Source organism: Lissotriton helveticus, chromosome 10 (assembly GCF_964261635.1).
Source record: "Lissotriton helveticus chromosome 10, aLisHel1.1, whole genome shotgun sequence".
Taxonomy (NCBI): domain Eukaryota; kingdom Metazoa; phylum Chordata; class Amphibia; order Caudata; family Salamandridae; genus Lissotriton; species Lissotriton helveticus.
The window spans coordinates 441,580,571-441,600,107 of NC_136071.1; the positions used below are offsets into that span (position 1 = coordinate 441,580,571).

The window sequence follows — 19,537 nt, forward strand, 5'->3', positions numbered from 1 at the left end:
GAGACACATTTTAAGTCTTCCCCCCTACAGGTGTGGTGTAATCAGGGGAAAGCGTCACTGTTTGATGGGGAAAGGGGAGTTTCTGGGTGTGTTGCCCTTACTACTACCCTTGAAGTTGTGGCCTCTACAACCTCCTCGAAAAAATCCTCTGGAGGGAGAGGACTAGTTGTTACCTTTGTAAGTTGAGGTATTTTGATCTGGGGACCGCGTTCTGGATCCTCCTCTGTAAAAGGAGCGACGAAAGCAACCTTTGTTGGATGGAGCCTGAGCGCTCCCATAGATTCGGCCACCTCAGTGTCCTTTTTCATTTTCTCGAATGCTTGATCTACGCTAGGACCAAACAGATGTTCTTTATCAAAAGGTGAGTTAAGGATTGATTGTTGGACCTCTGGCTTTAACCCTGAAATCCTTAACCAAGCGTGTCTCCTGAGCAGGATGCTGGTATTAATCTCTCTAGCTGCTGTGTCTGCACCATCTAGAGTACATTGTATAGAGGATTTGGAAATGCGTTTCCCTTCATTTACTAAATCCTGTGCCTTAACTTTATGCTCATCTGGGAGATATTAAATCAATTGCTTCCAACTCATCCCAGTGAGCCCGGACGTATCTGGCTAAAAGACCCTGCGTATTCACAATGAGCCATTGATTCGCAGCTTGAGCAGCTAAGCGCTTGCCAGAAGCGTCAATTAACTTGGACTTTTTATCTGGTGGAGGAGCATCTAGTGATATCTGAGAATTCGCCCGCTTACGAGCATTAGACACTACTAGGGAACCTAATGGTAACTGTTGTTTGACAAATATAGGGTCTGTAGGGAAGACTTATATTTTTTGTCTACTCTAGGAGTTAAGATGCATGCTCTGACTGGGTCTTTAAAAATCTCATCAGCGTGACGCATCATGCCTTTAAGCATGGGAAGTCTTTGTAATGACCTGTGTGTGGATGCTAAAGTTTCAAACAAAAAATCTTCCTCCAGTGATTCTTTGTTCAGTTCCACCCCAGGATATTGTGCAGCCCTGGCAAGGAGTTCTTGATGGGATTCATCGTCGTCTGGAGGAGATGCTTTGGCCGGGTAAAGGTCAGAATCATCACCCAGGGGATCAATTGTATAATCTGTCCATAGATCCAATAGGAGATGTATCCCCCCCATCATCAGCATCGTCATTATCATCCCCATGGTGAGATTGTGGGGAATCCTGAAGTGTAATTTGCAAGGGATTCTCAGGTAGAGAAGGAGGAGGTGGTGGTGGTGGTGGTGGTGGAGATGGTAGATGAAAAGGACTTGTAGCCAGAGATTTTTTCTTTAAAAGGATTTTGTAAGAAGTGTCCTCATCCTGAAGCTTGCGTTTTTGAGGCGACTGTGTGACTATGGCCGGTCTCGGGTTTATTACTGCTTCTTTTGCTTAGGATCTGGTGTTAATGCAATAATGTCCACTTTCGGATCTAAAGGGGTCTCTTTCTGATTTGGCGCCGAAGTTTTCGGTGCTGGCGTCTTGGTGACGGAGGAAGCTGCCCTTTCTGCGCGAAAAGTTTCGGTTCTGAAGGGTGTTTGGTTTTCGACACGAAGGATTTTGGCTCCGAGCCAGACTTGGGTTTGGAACTGGAGGGTTTCGGTTCCGAAGAGGACTTTTGATGACTCCGTACCGAGCCTGATGGCTTAATTGGCTGTTTCCGAGACGGGCCTGGAGGCGGGTTGTCGGAAACGTGGTCTCTGTGTCGATTTTGGCCAGGAGGCAGAGGTGGGGCCGAACTTTGTGGTGGCAAGGGGTCTTCTGTACTCACGTCACCTTGTCCCTGCTGCAGTTCTTCCACTTCGAGGTCTATTTCGAACTCCGATTCAGTGTCTTGTTTGAAGAAGGATTCCTCCTTCTCTGCCGCTGATGCATCGATGTCTTCTTGTTGGGAATCTTGGCCGAAGATGTTCGGTGTATCTTCGATGCTATGACACTGCATCTCTTGACGTCGAGCCCGACGATCGCAAAGAGTTTTCTTTCATTGGAATGATCTGCCTGCGTCGCAGGTTTCTTCGTTGTGCTCGGGAGACAAGCACAAGTTACACACTCCGTGCGAGTTGGTGCGTGGATACTTCACATGTCACCAAGGACAGAATTTAAATGGAGTCCAATCCATCAACGGAGAGCTGACTCAGCGCGGTTTGGCCCAAAGGCCGTCCACAAATCTTTTTGATCGGAAAGTCGATTCCGCTGTCGAAACAATACGCAGAGAAATGGGAAAGCGTACAGAAGCAATACCGTAGAGGGTAGAGAGGATTGAGCGTTGAGGGAAACCCGAAGAATGGTTTTGAACCAGAGCGCCGCAATACACGACCGTACCCAATGGTGGAAATAAACAATCTAACTCATGTGCACTATCACTGAAAGAAGGAGTCACCTTACCTTGTGAAAGACTTCTTCGAAGAAAAACAACTTACAAACATCCGGACACAACACTAGATAGCAGGAGTATGCAAAGCATGTGTATCTACAGCACACATGCCTCAAACATAGTATTTTGGAAAATAAATGTAAATGTAACTCTTGTTGGTTCCTTATATACATCCTCATAGAGATATAACAAAAATACGATTTGACTATTTGCTCTTTGATGTAAAGAAATGATAAGTGGAGGCAACCTTAAGATGTATGTTAGGTGGGGTATAAATGTATTTTTATGATTAATTAAATATTTCTCAATAGTAAGACTGAAGCATTCTTCAAAAAGGTTTTGATTAAATCGATTTGAATTTGTACAAGATTGTTATTAAACATATTTTGAGAAGGTTAGTCGATTGAAAGGATCAATTTGTTAACGCTTAGTATACTAAAGCAAATTGAAGGATACTTGGATATCAAGAGACAAAGAATATTAATGTTATATCGTATTTTTTTGTTTACAGTACCCTTAAACATATAACCCACACCTGGTCCTGCAGTTCTTGTAAAGTTAGAAGAGTAAAACCGAAACGTTGACGTATGGGAACCGTGTGGGGCAATAACCAAAATATTTGATAGTGGTGCTGGCAAATCTAGGAACATTGGTGCACCTTTTCTGCATACAATCTTTGATGCTCTCTAGCTCCTCCCTACTATTTTCACCTCTGTGGCTCTATTTTGAACCTTTTACATTTGTGATATTGTTGTGTGTTTAGGTCTTTTTAAACGGGGAGAGTTTGGTGGGGTTTTTGCAACTTATCTTGGGTGCGAACAGAACCATTTGTAGATTTAGAAAATAATTTAACTATGGATAATATGAAATACATTTTGGGTAATATTGATATTGCCCTTTTCTACTATTCTTACATTGCCGTCTGTTAATGGGATTGTTTAACCCTTATATAAAATGATGTAATATCTAGGAGATACGTTCTGATGTGTCGAGACTGGTTGCCACCGCTGCCTGCGACAATAATACGTACTGGTTGTAGATTTATATCACAGGCAGTGAGGCCATTTGACTTTTGATCTTAGCAACATTGGAGGAAGGGTCCAAGATTGATGTAGGGTGATCCCGCAGTCCTGATGAGGACAGAATTCTACAATACTTAGGGCAACGTTAAGTCATGATTTGGATATTTACATGTTTTTAAATACTTTTTTTTTTAATATGATCTAACATTCTATGCCATACACTATATTTTTATAACTGTCCCCAAAATAATTCAGAGACCAACGCTCACTGAAATGTCCCTTTATACCTAGAAAGTTTATTTCATATATCCACTTGAATATGAGGATATGTATGAAAAACCTTCTGCTGAAAAATATACCAGTATATTGGACAAGTGTTCAGAGCACACAATTTCAAATGCAGAAGAAAGATATAATGATCTCAAGACCCTGACATCCACTAGAAAATCATGGAAAGCCAAACTAAACTGCCACTTTGGTACCCAAACAAGGGTGAAACTCGGCCTGTGAACCATAGAGAAGATAAGTAGCCACCACAAATTTCTGAAAGTGTGCAGTTACTACTCTGATGAATAATTTCAGGAGAAAAGTAAGGATGGAGATCAGTCGAAGGTTGGCTAGATCAATCGGTGCAAGTGATGGTTTTTAATAAGGGATGGAGGATTGCTTGTTTAAATTGATTAGAACAGAACCAAACTGTAAAGAACTGTGAATGACCCACAGCAAAATCGGTGGGATAGCCTTTCTTACAGAAAGTAGTATTCTTCTAGGACAAACGGCAGGAAGGACACCTTAGGGTTTAATATTAACTACAAAGTAGAGAAATACTTGACACCTAAAAGGAGAATGAAAGGAGATCAACACCGATGCTGTATCCAGACAGACTGTCAGTGAGACAATCGCCAAAGCTGTGGAGATAACCTCTGAAACAGGAGCAAAGGTTGAGAGTGACCAGGAAAAGTACGGCAATAGAAAAAACACTGAAAACATATTCCAAAGTGTATTAATTTTCAAGCGGGTAATCACTGCAAACTCTGCAGCATAAAGAGAGCAAGGTGAAGCATGTGATGAGACTAGAGAAGGAGCTGATCAAATGCAGAATTTCGAAAAAAATACAATGACAGGAGAACTCTGATCAAATGCAGAGTTTCGAAAAAAAGACAACAATACTGACAGGAGAACTCAGTAATGAGGTCTTGGCAACATTGCTTTTGTAGTGGAGTCAAAGGAAGAATGAAGAGAAGACATCCAAGTTCAGAAGGGGTACAATACTACTTCTAAAGCCTTTCAGAACGGATAAGAACAGTGCGAAACCAAAGCAGGGGTGGCTGATAAGAAGTGAATGGAGGTACACGATAAAACAGAACCAACGCAGGCTGTAAGGCTCAGAAGAAAACAGAGCTGGTTTAATAAGAATCAACAGAGTTTAAAGATTCTCTGAAAGGGGGGATAAACAAGTGTAGAGTGCACATAACAATGGAAGCCTTAACTAAGAAATGAAACACATTAAAGGAGAGAAGGAACAGAAACATGAAAAACAAAAAAAGAATGGTCAGTAAGAGGGGAAAATAGAAAAGAAACTAAATTGTAGGAAGAAAGTGACGAAAAAATAAAGTCACGATATGAATCTTAGGCATGAGAAGGAAGTGAAGTTGACGGTTAGGCCAACCAGGATGCAGCGATTAAAAGAAATTACACACATTTACAATATGAGGCACAGAGAGATAAGGCAATTTGCCACCATCACACATCTTTAGTCTTCTTTCCAGCTGGCGTTAGGATGTACAAGGTTCATCGATGTACCATATTTTGAAACACCACATCCCACTGTTGAATTCATGTGACCAAGGTGGAGTGTGTGTCATATTTTACTATCCTTCCAGGCAGTATTTTTTTTTCAGAATCCTTGTCACTACTTTGCCATAGGGATACATTGCATGTGCCATATATCCATGTTCAACTAAAACTTCGGTCCTTGGAGAGATTTTCTACCTACGTTACATTCCAGTTGAGTTTTTCTATTGTACGTTTTTTCAATGGCTGCATCAAAAATTCCGGATTAGTGTGTGTCTGAGGCGGGCCATTTGTCTACTCATTTCAGCACCAGACCGTCCTATTCAATCTCCAGATTTACCTACAAATCTGACAGTCATTTGAGCAGAAAAGGAAGGGAAGGGTCTGTGCAATGGGCACTCTATGTGGTAAATCAATGCAGGTTGCATCTACTACAGTCCAGAAAACAAAACACAAAAATAACAGAAATTACAATTATTTTTTTATTAAAACAGGGAGCTGCTCTCGAGAACCTAAAATACTCACAGTCAATTTCCACTCCATTAGTTTCACCAGCTCATCATGCGTCAGGTGTTTGTCCGTCCTTGAGAGCACAGAGGCGGGCAGCTCTTTCTGATACCTACCAAGGGAAACCAGACAGTTACCATGGCTACGAGAAGATACTACCTCACTCCTATCCACACCTTCCAAACACACACCTTACCCTCCTTGCTAATGTAATGATGGGAAAATGAATGACAGTAGGCAGAATGATTACATGGCGCTGCAGCAAGTAGGCATGGCTGGAAATCTATAGCACTGCTGAAAAACGCTCCCAAAGTTGAGCCATAAAGCACTGCAAGAGTTCCCTCCCCTACCTTCTTCAGAGGAAGGTTAGAGTTCAATAGACCCCAGTTCTGAATCTAGCCATCCCTCTGTGGAGAAAGGAAAAATGGGCAAATGTTTTACACCCCGCCCTCTGAGCTATACCCATTTGGAAGGGGGGAGGTGGGAGGATAACAGAACTTCCAGATGATTCACAGGGAGTAAGAGACTACCCAGTTTCGGACCGCTAAACCAGTATGCACAGAGGGGACAGCTATATTTGTGGACGTGTACTACACTCTAACTTACGGTAGACAATATAGATATCAATTATTGTGATTATAAAGCAAATATTAGGAAATTCAAACAAAATTAGGATTAAAAGTATAACATAAAAAATGATTGAAAGTGCTAGCCTACATTTATTCTGAGATCGGCGGAGCTAGGTAGCACCTTCCACGTGTAACTTGGTACAACCAGATGTACATGGGCAGCGGGAAATGTCCTTGCGGCAGTGCTTAATTTGAGCCGGTGGGTGGGTTCCGGGGTTTGGCACTGAAAATTAATTGCCAACACTGGCACTTAAGACAGTCTGCCACATGGTGACGCTGCTTATCGAATTTAGAGATTAGCACAACAACAGTTGTTTGTTGATCCATTAGGCATTCAAAAGGACTGACAACTGCCGCCAATGCCGTTCTTATAGCTTTGGGGGCCTGGAATTGTCTCAGTTGTTACACCTGTAGGTGTGTGATGGCAGTAGTTGTGTCAGTACTGTCATTGGCAGCGGCAGCGGCAATATGTGGTGCAAGCTGCAGTGACCTCTTGACGAGGGACCCAACCTTTTTTTTTTTGGGTGCAAATTATGTACTGCCTTGTGATGAACATGCCCCCCCCCCCCCAGTCAAGAGAACTATCTCTCTCTCTCTCGTAGGGTAGACAGACTTACATAATTTTGGGTGTGAATGTGATGGCTGCCAGCCAACGATGGCACTGCCAAACATTGCTGTGTGTCGGTGCATAGTGACGAGTTACTGCGTTCGGGTGCTTAGCCACCTGCTGCTCAGCAGGATGGCTTTGTAACCCTTCAGCATAAAAACTCTGCACTGAAACCGTTAGTGAATTCCACATTTGTAATCCATCCTACTGTTATGGTTATGTGCCATTTGGGAAGGCACTTTTCAGCAAGAAAGCACTGCACTAGTTGCATCATGTTGACATGACAATATGCACACAACAAACAGTTAGGCTCTGCAGTCTTATACCTAAAAGTTATTAGCATAGGTAGCTAATAAGACGCAATACCGTGCATTATGTACGCTCATGTGTCATGCATAGCTAACGCAATGATTAAGGTAATGAATAAATCCATCTGGAGGGAAGAAGGGTTTCATAAGAGGCAGGGCTTGGGGGAAATTTACATTTCTGGAGGGTTCTCGCACTGACAGATACGGGGTGGGGGTATAGTTTATTGTGCCTTTGCTGAACAGTAGTGACAAAGCATACGGGGTATTTCATAGTGTTGGGAGGTCTTCAGTGTTGACACTGTACTGCTAGAAGAGGTAAACAAGCATAGGCATAGCCAATAGGTCTCGCCTTTGGGACCTCATAAGTGTTTAGTTATCCAGCACAATATCCTTGGTGCAAAAACATCAAGTGTTGCATGGCTAAACACTTATAAGGTCCCAAAGGCGAGACCTATTGGCTATGCCAATGCTTGTTAGAGACACAGGAGGGTCTACACCTTTACCTGGCAGATTAGGAGCGTTCCCACAGCAATCTCTGGTTGGCTTGCTACCAGCATCAAATAAAACTAGATTGAGGAAGACTCCATTCCAACACAACTGCCACTTGGTTTTCGGGAAGTGCCAAGTGAAAGTTAAATGGACTTTGTTTTCTGTATCCATTCTATTAGCTAGTGCTGCCTGCAGTACATTGTACTCTGGGGACACTTGATGAGATAGAAATAGAGAAAAGTAAAAAGTCTTGGATAATGAGCTTCCGGAAACACACAGGTGGCTCTCGAGTGCAGCTTAAATATGTGCCCAAGCCACGCCTCCCTGCCAAATGCTCTCTTTCAGCCTCAGAGAAAAGGAGTGCCATTTAGAACAGGACCACAAGGTTGCACATTGACCTGTGCCACCGAGAGTGAACATATTACATATAAGAAGGACACAAACATATTCCAGTGATGCAATTCTTTCGTTTGGATTATAGTCAGATATTGTACGAAAGGTGCATAAATAACACTGCTATGAAAAAGTTGCTGCATTCACAAAAAGAGTGACTAGACTGCGTTTTTTTGTTGTAATTTTTTTTGGGGGGGGTATCCGTATCTTTTTTTTTTTTTGGTGTTGGGAGTGGGACTATAAAATGTAGAGAATAAATGGTGAAACGCCTATTCTGCCCCAAGACTTTGATCCACACTTGAGGTTCAGTTGTCCTAACAATGCCTCTTATCAGATGTTAGTGTTTCGACCCCAATGTATAACTCAGGAGATCATCATCGGGACCACAAACAATACTAAAAGCATCTGAAGCCACTGAAAAACAAAGCGGAGAAAGAAAAGACAATACCAAAATGGGAGTTTGAAAAGGTGTCCAAAATGTATAAATTGGGTAACTCTCATTCAATATGATGTGAAAAGGGCTGCATTGACTAAAAGGTATGTAACAAGTTAACAAAAATGCCTTCCTTCTCACCCCCAACCCGAAAAAGCCCAAGAAAAGCAAATGTGGCAATAAGGCTGCTACAAATACTAGAGGCTTACCTTAAATTATTGTCTCTGAGAAATGTGTGGGCAGATTCCACTGGTTGCAGAAAAAAAAGGAATCGGAAATGATTCTTGAAAGTTGGATGCAGTCAAAATGTATGTTCTAATCACCATCGTAAAGGTTACATATGGAAAGTTAGAAATATAAGTGGAGCGCAAAACACTTAGTCAAAAATTCCTCCACTATCTGCTCTAGGCGACTGTGACACTAGGTGGCAAAGTCGTTCCATGACTTAGTAACAAGCGAATGCAGCATGACTGAGAAAAGGCAGCTGTAAAGCTTTTTCACTGATGATAGGTATATGAAACAAGACAAGCCCGGATTCGAAAGTGGTGCGGGCGCCCGCCGCGGCAAAAGGGAAAGCACATATGTTTACAATTAAGGCGAGACACGGCGGGGGAAGAGGCGGAGGAGCGTTCAGAAAGCACGCGTGCATGCACTTGTGAACAGCAAGCTTGAGGACAGCAAAAAGCCTCTGGTAGCGATTTCTGCAGCCCCTTACTGAAAGTCGAGCAAGCAGCGCATGCGCTGCTCTAGGCTCGACCTAAAAATGTCTGGAGGAAACACTCAATGCTTTTACCCTACAGCACCCCCAGGGCACTCCTGGAAGCACACACTGTCGCAATCTTTACCACTGAGAAGGCACTACTGGAGGAAGTCAAGAGTACCACAGCTCTAGCAGTGGCCATGTCTTAAGGACATCTCCATTCCTAGATCTTCTGGGCACATCAAATTAGGAAGCGCAGTGATTGGTTCGGCACCTACCATTGATCCAGAGCAAGGAGCTTCTTCTGCTTCTGTGCTTTCACTTTGATAACATCCTGATAAATATCAAAGACTTTTGTCCAAAGGTTGGCATCTTCGCAGGCATAGAGGCCACCACGCAATGGCAACATCTGGGGACAAAAGGGCAAGTTAATGTGGGATGAAAATTGACAAAATAACCACCCTCTTGCTGCTCAGTAACTTCTACAATGGGAGACATGAGAGAGACGGGGAAATGTGCTCATATGTCCTTCTTAACACCTATGAGGAAGCCGGTAGGAAATATCATAGCACTGAATGCAAAAAAAGATGACACTCTCCAAAGACTTCATTGTTGATAACACGGACCAAATACAACAAGCACTGGCGTTGCCAATAGGTCTCACAGTAGGAAAGTTGGAGCTATTGGTTTTGTAAATGAAATTTTATATTTATGTTTTGTGATTTACAATGCCAATACTTTTAACTTCAGCATATGTGACACTTATAGCATTTGTAATGCCACATGTTTTGTATTTACGTGACTTAGATGTATATATCTTACTAATAGAAATGTCTTTTTTTTGTTAATTAATTAATATTGAAATAAAAGTTATTTATAATGTATAATGGCAATATTGTAAACTTTCCTAAATACCTTGGTGAGAGGGGAGGAGAGTCAGGCCTGGAGAGAGTGAGGAGAGGGGTGAGTGAGGAGAGGGGAGAGAGGTGAGTGAGGAGAGAGAGAGGGATTGGAGAGGGAGTCCTCAGAAGGATGAAAGGCTGAGTGGACCCACCAATATTTGAACCTGAGACCATGAGGTGAACACAGGCCGCTACAGTGGTTGCATTCGTCCACTGAACCACAAGACTCGGCATAGCAGGGTCGAAAACCAGGTTATGGAGTAGCAGGGCAAAGCATGTGAAAAGGGACAGAACCGGTGAGAAACGTGAGACAGGGGATGGCATGTGAGAAAGTACAAGGAGATCAACGAGAAAGACGGGCGCTGAGATAAAGGAGGAGAAGAGGGTTAAAGAATACCGCAAGAGATGACAGATACTCCAGCACAAGACCAAATGTTATGTAGGCAAGGGGGCCTGGGGAGAGCGCAACGGGAACCAGGAACCTCCACTCAGGTTGCGGACTGGTGATCCTGCAATTGGAAGGACACCAGTTTGTGGAAACTCCATCCCAAAGTATTTCAAGAACACCAGTCCCACTGGGGCCCTTTCTTGGCAGACCTCTTTGCCTCTCGGCTGGAAGCCCAACTGGAAAGGTACTACAGTTGGCGCCCGGACCCAGAGGCGTTAGTAGTGGATGCATTCCTTCAAGATTGGAATGCGGAGCAGGTTTATGCCTTTCCCCCGTTCGCAATGATTATGAGGATGTCAACCCAGGTGAGGAGGCAGCAGGCGGATTTGGTGGTGATCACCCCAATATGGAGTTGGGCCTGGAGGAGGAAGACACCCCGGCGCATAGCCCTGCCCCGGCGGACCACTTGCCCAGAGAGATGGCGACCTAGGCTCCCTCCCCTGTCCCCCTACTTCCTGAGTGAGGAATACGAATCATTTGTTGGTTACTCCTGAGGGCCTACTTCGGGACTGCATTGGTCGGGATGACTGTGATCTCGCATTGGTGGTGAGCTGGCACGCCTGGGAGGGTGGAGTTGGGCGAAGGGGGGATAGTTCTGGAGGGAGGGAGGAATGGGGGGGGGACGGGGTGGGTTGGGGGAGTGGGGAGTTCTAGCTCAGACGACTAGGAAGAGAGGCCATCCTGTTCTCACTGGACAACGTGATTTGGTGGGGGAGCAAGAGGATTGAAAAGCAGCACTGTCTTGCCCCAGAAAGCTGGTAACAACTGCTCTGTGTTATTCCACCCTACACACGTATTTATCTACTATTGTGCTGCTCGACCTCCGGGGTGTGAGCTAAAGAGCTGTGTCGACTGTTGCAAATTTCTAAGGGGAATGTTTACCAGTAGTAATGACACATATGATGCGATTGTACCATTTATCTTGCTGCAATAAAAAGAAAGTTACAAACAAAAACAAAAAAATCACCCCAATATGGAGGTCGCAAGCCTGGTTTCCAGTTCGGATGGAACTTTCCTGGGATTTTCCAATCTGTCTACCCCAGTTTCATGATCTCCTTAAAGACGCTCAGAGGAAACCCCATCACCTCCTGCTTTCAGGCAGTCTTCATCTGATGGCCTGGAGGGTTACAGGCAACGTTGGAAGGTGCTGGGCCTTTCAGCAGACGCTGCCTCGCTACTCTTGAAGTCCTGAGCAGAGAGCACTAACAAGCGATACCCCTCTGCCTGGTCTAGATGGGGGAGTTGGTGTCTTCGACAACAGGTGAATCCGTTGGGGACAGATGTTGGCCATGTCCTTAATTTCCTAGCTTCTTTGGCAAAGGAGGGCCTGGCTTATAGGTCAGTCAATACCTTTCGGTCAGCGATAGCGGGTCATATCGCAGTAGACGCACACCCTATTGGTGAGCACCCGCTCATATTTAAGCTTCTGAGGTTATCAGACTCCCTGTGCCCCATAACCTCGGTATTCAACTCTCTGGGATGTTAATAAAGTTCTAAACTTATTCCGATCATGGCCAGCCAACAAGTACCTGTCCAGGAAACATATGTCGGCAAAACTAGCAACCCTTCTTTGTTTGATATCCTGCCGCAGAGTCTCAGATGTAAAAGCGTTAGACCACCAGGCCGAGTTTTCACTCCAGAGGGAGTTACCTTTAATATCTCTATAAGGACCAAGTGTAATTGGAAGTCAGTGTCCTATCCGGCTTTTCCTGATGTCCCTAAACTATGTGTGGGCAGAGCTCTCAAGGCCTACGAGGTGGAGACAGTGGACATATGCCCACAGGGCGTCGGACAATTGTTTATAGCTGGGATGGGTCCATTGGGCGGTGCAGGAGGCAGGGATAGACACGTCTCTTTTTGGGGCTCATTCGGTTCGAGGCGCTATGGCATCAAAGGCTTTTTCCCTGGGGGCATGGCTGGAGGATATCCTGAACACCGCAGACTGGTCCTCTGACTCCACCTTTAAAAGGTTTTACTTTAAGCCAGTTGTGTCATTGGCATCTTTGGTGGTGGACAAGCTTTAAACTAGCCTAATCCGAAGCCTCCGGTCCTGCCATAGAATGAAAAATGTTCTATCATAACGGAAAGTTTCAATTCTATTAAGGACGCGGCGGCAAGGATTAGCCCACCCGTTCAGTTTAAAATCCCTCCCAGAACATCGCCGTACAAGTGGTGAGTAATCAATCAATCAATCATGCCATTTGTATAGCGCACTACTCACCCGGGAGGGTCTCAAGGCGCTTGGGGGGAGGGGTATGCTACTGCTCGAACAGCCAGGTCTTGAGTTGTTTCCTGAAGGCGAGATGGTCCTGGGTCAGCCGAAGGTGGATGGGGAGGGAGTTCCAAGTCTTGGCAGCCAGGTAAGAGAAGGATCTTCCTCCGGCGGTGGCTCTTCGGATGCGTGGTACGGCTGCGAGGGCGAGGCTGGTGGGCCGTAGCTGGCGGGTGGGCGTGTAGAAGGTCAGGCGGTCGTTGAGGTACTTTGGGCCCAGGTCGTGCAGAGACTTGTGTGCGTGGGTGAGGACCCGGAACGTGATCCTCTTGTCGACGGGGAGCCAGTGCAGGTTCCTCAGGTGGCTGGAGATGTGGCTGCGTCGGGGGACATCCAGGATGAGTCGGGCGGAGGCGTTCTGGATGCGCTGGAGTCTTTTCTGTAGCTTGGCTGTGGTTCTGGCGTAGAGGGCGTTTCCGTAGTCCAGTCGGCTGGTGACGAGTGCCTGGGTGACAGTCTTCCTGGTCTCGGTCGGGATCCAGCGGAAGATCTTGCGAAGCATACGCAGGGTGTTGAAGCACGATGAGGAGACGGTGTTGACTTGTCTGGTCATCGAGAGGGAGGGGTCCAGGATGAAGCCCAGGTTGCGTGCGTGGTCGGTTGGCTTGAGTGCAGTGCCCAGGGCTGGGGGCCACCAGGAGTCGTCCCAGGCGGAGGGCGAAGATCCCAGGATGAGGACTTCCGTCTTGTCCGAGTTCAGTTTCAGGCGGCTGTCCTTCATCCACTCGGCGACGTCTTTCATCCCTTCGTGTAGGCAGGTTCTGGCGGTGTCGGGTTCTCTGGTGAGGGAGAGGATCAGCTGGGTGTCGTCGGCGTAAGAGATGATGTTGAGGTTGTGCTGGCGTGCGATGGCTGCGAGAGGTTTCATGTAGATGTTGAAGAGGGTGGGGCTGAGTGAAGATCCTTGCGGGACGCCGCAGATGACTTCGGTGGCCTCGGAGCGAAACGGGGGGAGGCGGACTCTTTGTGTTCTTCCGGCGAGGAACGAGATGATCCACTCCAGTGCCTTCTCTTGGATACCGATGTTGCTGAGGCGCTGGACTAGGGTGCGGTGGCAGACCGTGTCGAACGCAGCGGAGATGTCCAGGAGGATGAGGGCCACTGTTTCCCCCTTGTCGAGCAGGGTCCGGATGTCGTCGGTGGCTGCGATGAGGGCGGTCTCGGTGCTGTGGTTGGCTCTGAAGCCGGACTGCGAGGGGTCGAGGGATCCGTTCGTCTCGAGGAAGGCGGTCAGCTGTCTGTTGACGATCTTCTCGATGACTTTAGCAGGAAAAGGGAGGAGCGAGATGGGGCGGAAGTTTTTGAGATCGGTGGGGTCCGCTGTAGGTTTCTTCAGGAGGGCGCTGATCTCGGCGTGCTTCCAGCTCTCCGGGAAGGTGGCGGTGTTGAAGGAGGCGTTGATGATGTTCCGGAGTTGGGGTGCGATGGTGGAGTCGGCCTTGTTGAAGACGTGGTGTGGGCAGGGGTCGGTCGGTGATCCGGAGTGGATGGTGTTCATCGTGCGGGCTGTGTCTTCGGTGGTCACCGTGGTCCAGGTGCGAAGGGTGGCGGTGGGGGGCGTTGGTTCGACGGTTGGGTGCATGGGTGGGGCGCCGAAGCTGTTGTGGATGTCGGCGATCTTGCGGTGGAAGAACGAGGCGAGGGAGTCGCAGAGGTCTTGTGACAGAGTGATGTCGTTGGTGCCGGTGCTGGGGTTGGAGAACTCCTTGACGATAGTGAAGAGCTCTTTGCTGTCGTGGGCGTTGTTGTCCAGTCGTTCCTTCAGGGATTTCTTCTTGGTGGTGCGGATGAGCTGGTGGTGCTTGCGGGTAGCGTGTTTGAGGGCAGTCATGTTGTCGGTGGTCCGGTCGAGGAGCCAGGCTTTCTCGAGGGTGCGGCAGGTCTTCTTGGAGTCCTTGAGGTCGTCGGTGAACCAGGATGCCTTCTTGCTTCTGGGTCTGCTGGGAGGGTTCTTTAGTGGCGCGAGGTCGTCGGCGCAGGCGGTCAGCCACTGTGTGAAGTTGCGGGCTGCTTCGTTGGGGTCCGTTGTGTTGGCGGGTGGGCTCTGGCTGAGGGAGGTGGTGAGCTGGTCTGCGGTGATCTTGCTCCAATTCCTGTGAGGTACCTGTTGCGGGTGGTGGTGGGTCGTGGATCTTTTGAAGCTGAAGTGGACGCAGCTGTGGTCGGTCCAGTGGAGTCCGGTGGCGTGGCTGAAGGTGAGGTACTTGCTGGAAGAGAAGACAGGATCAAGCGTGTGGCCGGCGTAGTGGGTGGGTGTGTTGACCAGTTGCTTGAGTCCGAGGTTGGCGAGGTTTTCCAGCAGGGCGGTGGTGTTGCGGTCCTTGTTGTTCTCCAGGTGGAAGTGGAGGTCCCCGAGGAGGATGTAGTCGGTGGAGGGGAGGGCGTGCGGGCTGAGTAAAATGTTTACAACCTCTTTTATGCTCATTGCGTAGGATGGTTATTTTGAGCCTCATTCAAGTGTCAACGTTACAGTCATCTGAAATCGAATGTGTTGATTCCCTGGTACAGATTTGACATCTATGCCATTTTTTCTGACCTAGGTACAGACACCAGTGAACAAGAATAATCTGAAATCTTGCTGGATATGGTCGCAGGAAGAAAGAAGAGGATAGAGCGTCCTCGGGGAAAGTTATGCGACACCCTGCGTCTGGATTGAACATTGTTGTTGGATTTTTTTTAGTTTCTACTTTCCCTGTGCATCGAGGGAAATGTAGTTTATTGTAATAGTGTTTGTTGACGACGCTGCTGGAGTAATATATGGAGAAAGTTACAGCCTAATCCTTGCCTCCGCGTCCTTAATAAGATGTAAACTTTCTGTTACGATAGTTAGGAAATTTTACATTGTCTGTTGATTTATCACTTTTATTGGAGGCAGACTACATGTTGGTGGTCTTGCTAATTACTCTCCTTTGACTTAGGAACAGAGTAGATTTAAGTTAATCAATTACAGAACTATATTTGTTTATCGCTTATTCTATTATATTTTGACCTCTCTCGACTTAATATAATTTTAGCCATCATTGATGCGGAATTGAAATCTAACTCCCTTTTTGCCTATTGGAATTATTCTTAATTATGATTCAACATTTTCAAATGTATTTGTTTGTTCAAGGTCCTCTGTCTTTTGGGACTTACATAACCCCGATCCTGCACATCAGCCCTTTAAATTAATTAATGAAAGCATTAAGTCTGTAGTGTATCATATGCTCCTACTGGGGCTACTTTCTCACTACCCTATCCAGCCGAGCTGCTGGAGAAAGTGTAAATTGTTGAAATGCAACAATGCACTGGTGTGAAACACATCTTGGAATATCTGACCAAACAGAGGAACACAAGCCATGCCTCGGTCTAATTACCTTGCACCCAGTCAGTGTCAAAAACTTGAAGATGAAGGTCATGGTGTTATGCTGGGTGTGCTAAAACAATCACAGGAATTTCAGTCTAATCACGCTCTGAGCCAGTCCCAGTGAATAACAATCACACAAAACGTGGCACAGCAAAATGACTATTAAAACTGGAGCTGTAAGCTTTTCTTAAACCCAGCTGTCCCACTTGAGTTTGCGCCTAATATGCACTTTTGAATCAGCAGCTTTCCATACATAAAATGTAAGTTCTTCAGAGGGAGTTCTCAGGAGCCGCAGGTAATTGAAGAATGTAGCCCTCGAGCCATCTGGCATTTGACATCTGTAAAGTATCTTATATGCTCAGGGTGGTATTATCCACTACCAGCACAAAACGTTAATAATATAGATAGCCGAGCTGGCTGGGACAGAGCCTCTAAGAAATTAGATAATCCTGGTCGAAGGGCACCCAAAAGGTAATTTCAGTAAATAAAGGAATGGTCAATAATTTTCAATGATTACACTCCCCTAAACTAAACTCAAAGAATAAAGGGGGTGCAAGCAATTCTCCAAGTAAATGTATAGTTATTAATGTCTTACCAGTAAAATTAGAGGAACAATACATTGGGGATGAGGAGATTCTCGGAGCACTAGATCCTTCGAACCTGCCAAAACATGACCCAATACATTCAATCAATCAATCAATCAATGCATTTATATAGCGCACTACTCACCCGGAGGGTCTCAAGGCGCTGGGGGGAGGGGGTCCGCTACTGCTCGAACAGCCAGGTCTTGAGCTGCTTCCTGAAGGCGAGGTGGTCCTGGGTCAGGCGGAGGTGGGTAGGAAGGGAGTTCCAAGTCTTGGCGGCCAGGTAGGAGAAGGACCTTCCTCCTGTGGTGGCTCTTCGGATGCGGGGGACGGCGGCGAGGGCGTGGCTGGTCGATCGAAGCTGGCGTTTGGGAGCGTAGAAGTTGAGGCGGCTGTTGAGGTATCCTGGTCCTTGGTTGTGTAGGGCTTTGTGTGCGTGGGTGAGGAGCCGGAAGGTGATTCTCTTGTTGACCGGGAGCCAGTGCAGGTCTCTCAGGTGTCCGGAGATGTGGCTGCAGCGGGGGATGTCCAGGATGAGTCGTGCTGAGGTGTTCTGGATCCGCTGGAGTCTCTTCTGGAGTTTGGCGGTGGTTCCGGCGTAGAGGGAGTTGCCATAGTCCAGACGGCTGGTGACGAGGGCCTGGGTGACCGTCTTCCTGGTCTCGGTGGGGATCCATCGGAATATCTTACGTAGCATGCGCAGGATGTTGAAGCACGACGAGGAGACGGCGTTGACTTGTCTGGTCATGGAGAGGGAGGAGTCCAGGATGAAGCCCAGGTTGCGTGCGTGGTCTGTTGGTTTGGGTGCGCTGCCCAGGGCGGGGGGCCACCAGGAGTCGTCCCAGGCGGAGGGTGAGGATCCCAGGATGAGGACTTCCGTCTTGTCCGAGTTCAGTTTCAGGCGGCTGTTCGACATCCATGTGGCTACGTCTGTCATCCCTTCGTGCAGGTTGGCTCTGGCGGTGGCGGGGTCGTTAGTGAGGGAGAGGATCAGCTGGGTGTCGTCGGCGTAGGAGATGATGTTCAGGTTGTGCTGGCGTGCGATGGCTGCGAGGGGGCTCATGTAAACGTTGAAGAGTGTTGGGCTGAGCGAGGAGCCTTGAGGGACGCCGCAGATGACTTCGGTGGCCTCCGATCTGAACGGGGGGAGGCGGACTCTCTGTGTCCTTCCGGCGAGGAAGGAGGTGATCCACTCCAGTGCCTTCTCCTGGATTCCGACGTTGCTGAGGCGCTGTACTAGGGTACGGTGGCAGACAGTGTCGAAGGCCGCGGAGAGGTCCAGGAGGATGAGGGCCGCTGTTTCTCCGTTGTCAAGCAGGGCTCGGATGTCATCGGTAGCTGCGATCAGGGCGGTCTCGGTGCTGTGGTTGGCCCGGAAGCCAGACTGCGAGAGGTCGAGGGAGCCGTTTGTCTCGAGGAAGGCGGCCAGTTGCTTGTTGACGGTCTTCTCGATGACTTTTGCCGGAAACGGGAGCAGCGAGATGGGGCGGTAGTTCTTGAGGTCGGTTGGGTCTGCTGATGGTTTCTTGAGTAGAGCGCTGAGTTCGGCGTACTTCCAGCTCTCCGGGAAGGTGGCGATGTCGAAGGAGGTGTTGATGATGTCCCGCAGGTGGGGTGCGATGACAGCGTCGGCCTTGTTGAAGACGTGGTGAGCAGTACAAACAAAGTGGTCCCAGTTTATAGAGAACAAATAAAGACAATCAATAACCAATAAAAATGGATGTACAATTAATTATAACAACATTGTTTTTTAATCACAATGTGTTTCATATAACAATTATTCATTCAATAAATGTACAATAAATCACTTTACAAAATGCCCCTATGAGAGTGAGAAAGGGAAGGGTAGTGTTGGGATGGTGAAAGAATAAGATCTTCAAGGAAGGTCTGCAAAACCAAAATATAAATAATTAGTTGTATAAAGAGTTAAATCATCTTCTATTTGAAAACATCATGCCTCAATGGAAAACAATACTAATAAATGATAATAGAGGCTGAACATAGAAGGACGTGTCGACGTTTCGACCCAGTTGGAATGCAGGCGTGGATAAACCTTGCTAGCGGGTCTTCATCAGGACGGGGGTGTTGGAGGGTGGGGCAATAGATCTGCATAAAAGTTGAATTTTAAAACAATTAGTTCACGGGTCATATGAGATCCCAAACAATTTTCATAAAAGCTCATCGAGAGGAACTACTGCTAGGTTGGAAAGGGGGGGGGAGGAATGCATCGAAGGTGTATCGACAATCATAGAGTCATGAAGACTGAGACTGGTGTTGGTAGGTAAGAGGTACTCTGTGGAAGGGAGACCATCGTCAAGAAACAGCAAATGGGGATCTAAGTAAATACCGACCGATGTTTGCCCGATGTAAATAAGATCACAGTCACATAGAATTGCATAAATTACATTCTGACTATTGCAGTTGGTCAGCTAAAATGTATTCATCACGAAAAACTATAGAAAGTACAGAAAACAAAACAGCACAATTTAAGTGCACAGAATAACAATGGTAAAAACTTTGTTAGAAACGGTGGGAGGCGATGGAAAAATCTCTAACAACTACTGATCAAGCTGCGTTAATGCATGCGGACAAATCAGAGATGCGAAAAGTAATTTTACAATTACTAGCAACTTGTGTAGGAAATATTGATACCCGCTTGGACAAGTTAAACACACTGATCATTAACGCACAGTTTACTGAAAAAGTCTCTGACTCATGTT

The 19,537-nt window shown here is 46.8% G+C and overlaps 1 protein-coding gene across 4 annotated transcripts in view; it reads right to left on the bottom strand.

Moving 5' to 3' along the window:
- The window catches only part of LOC144785326 (uncharacterized), a 216,378-nt gene that overhangs the window by 113,387 nt on the left and 83,454 nt on the right, over positions 1–19,537 (bottom strand). For all 4 annotated transcript variants that reach the window (XM_078664291.1, XM_078664290.1, XM_078664289.1 and 1 more), the window contains exons 2-3: positions 9,544–9,674; positions 5,725–5,818 (exon numbers count right to left, since the gene is read on the bottom strand). In XM_078664291.1, coding sequence (XP_078520417.1) covers positions 5,725–5,818; positions 9,544–9,674 — 225 coding nt within the window. The remainder of the gene's footprint in view (positions 1–5,724; positions 5,819–9,543; positions 9,675–19,537) is intronic.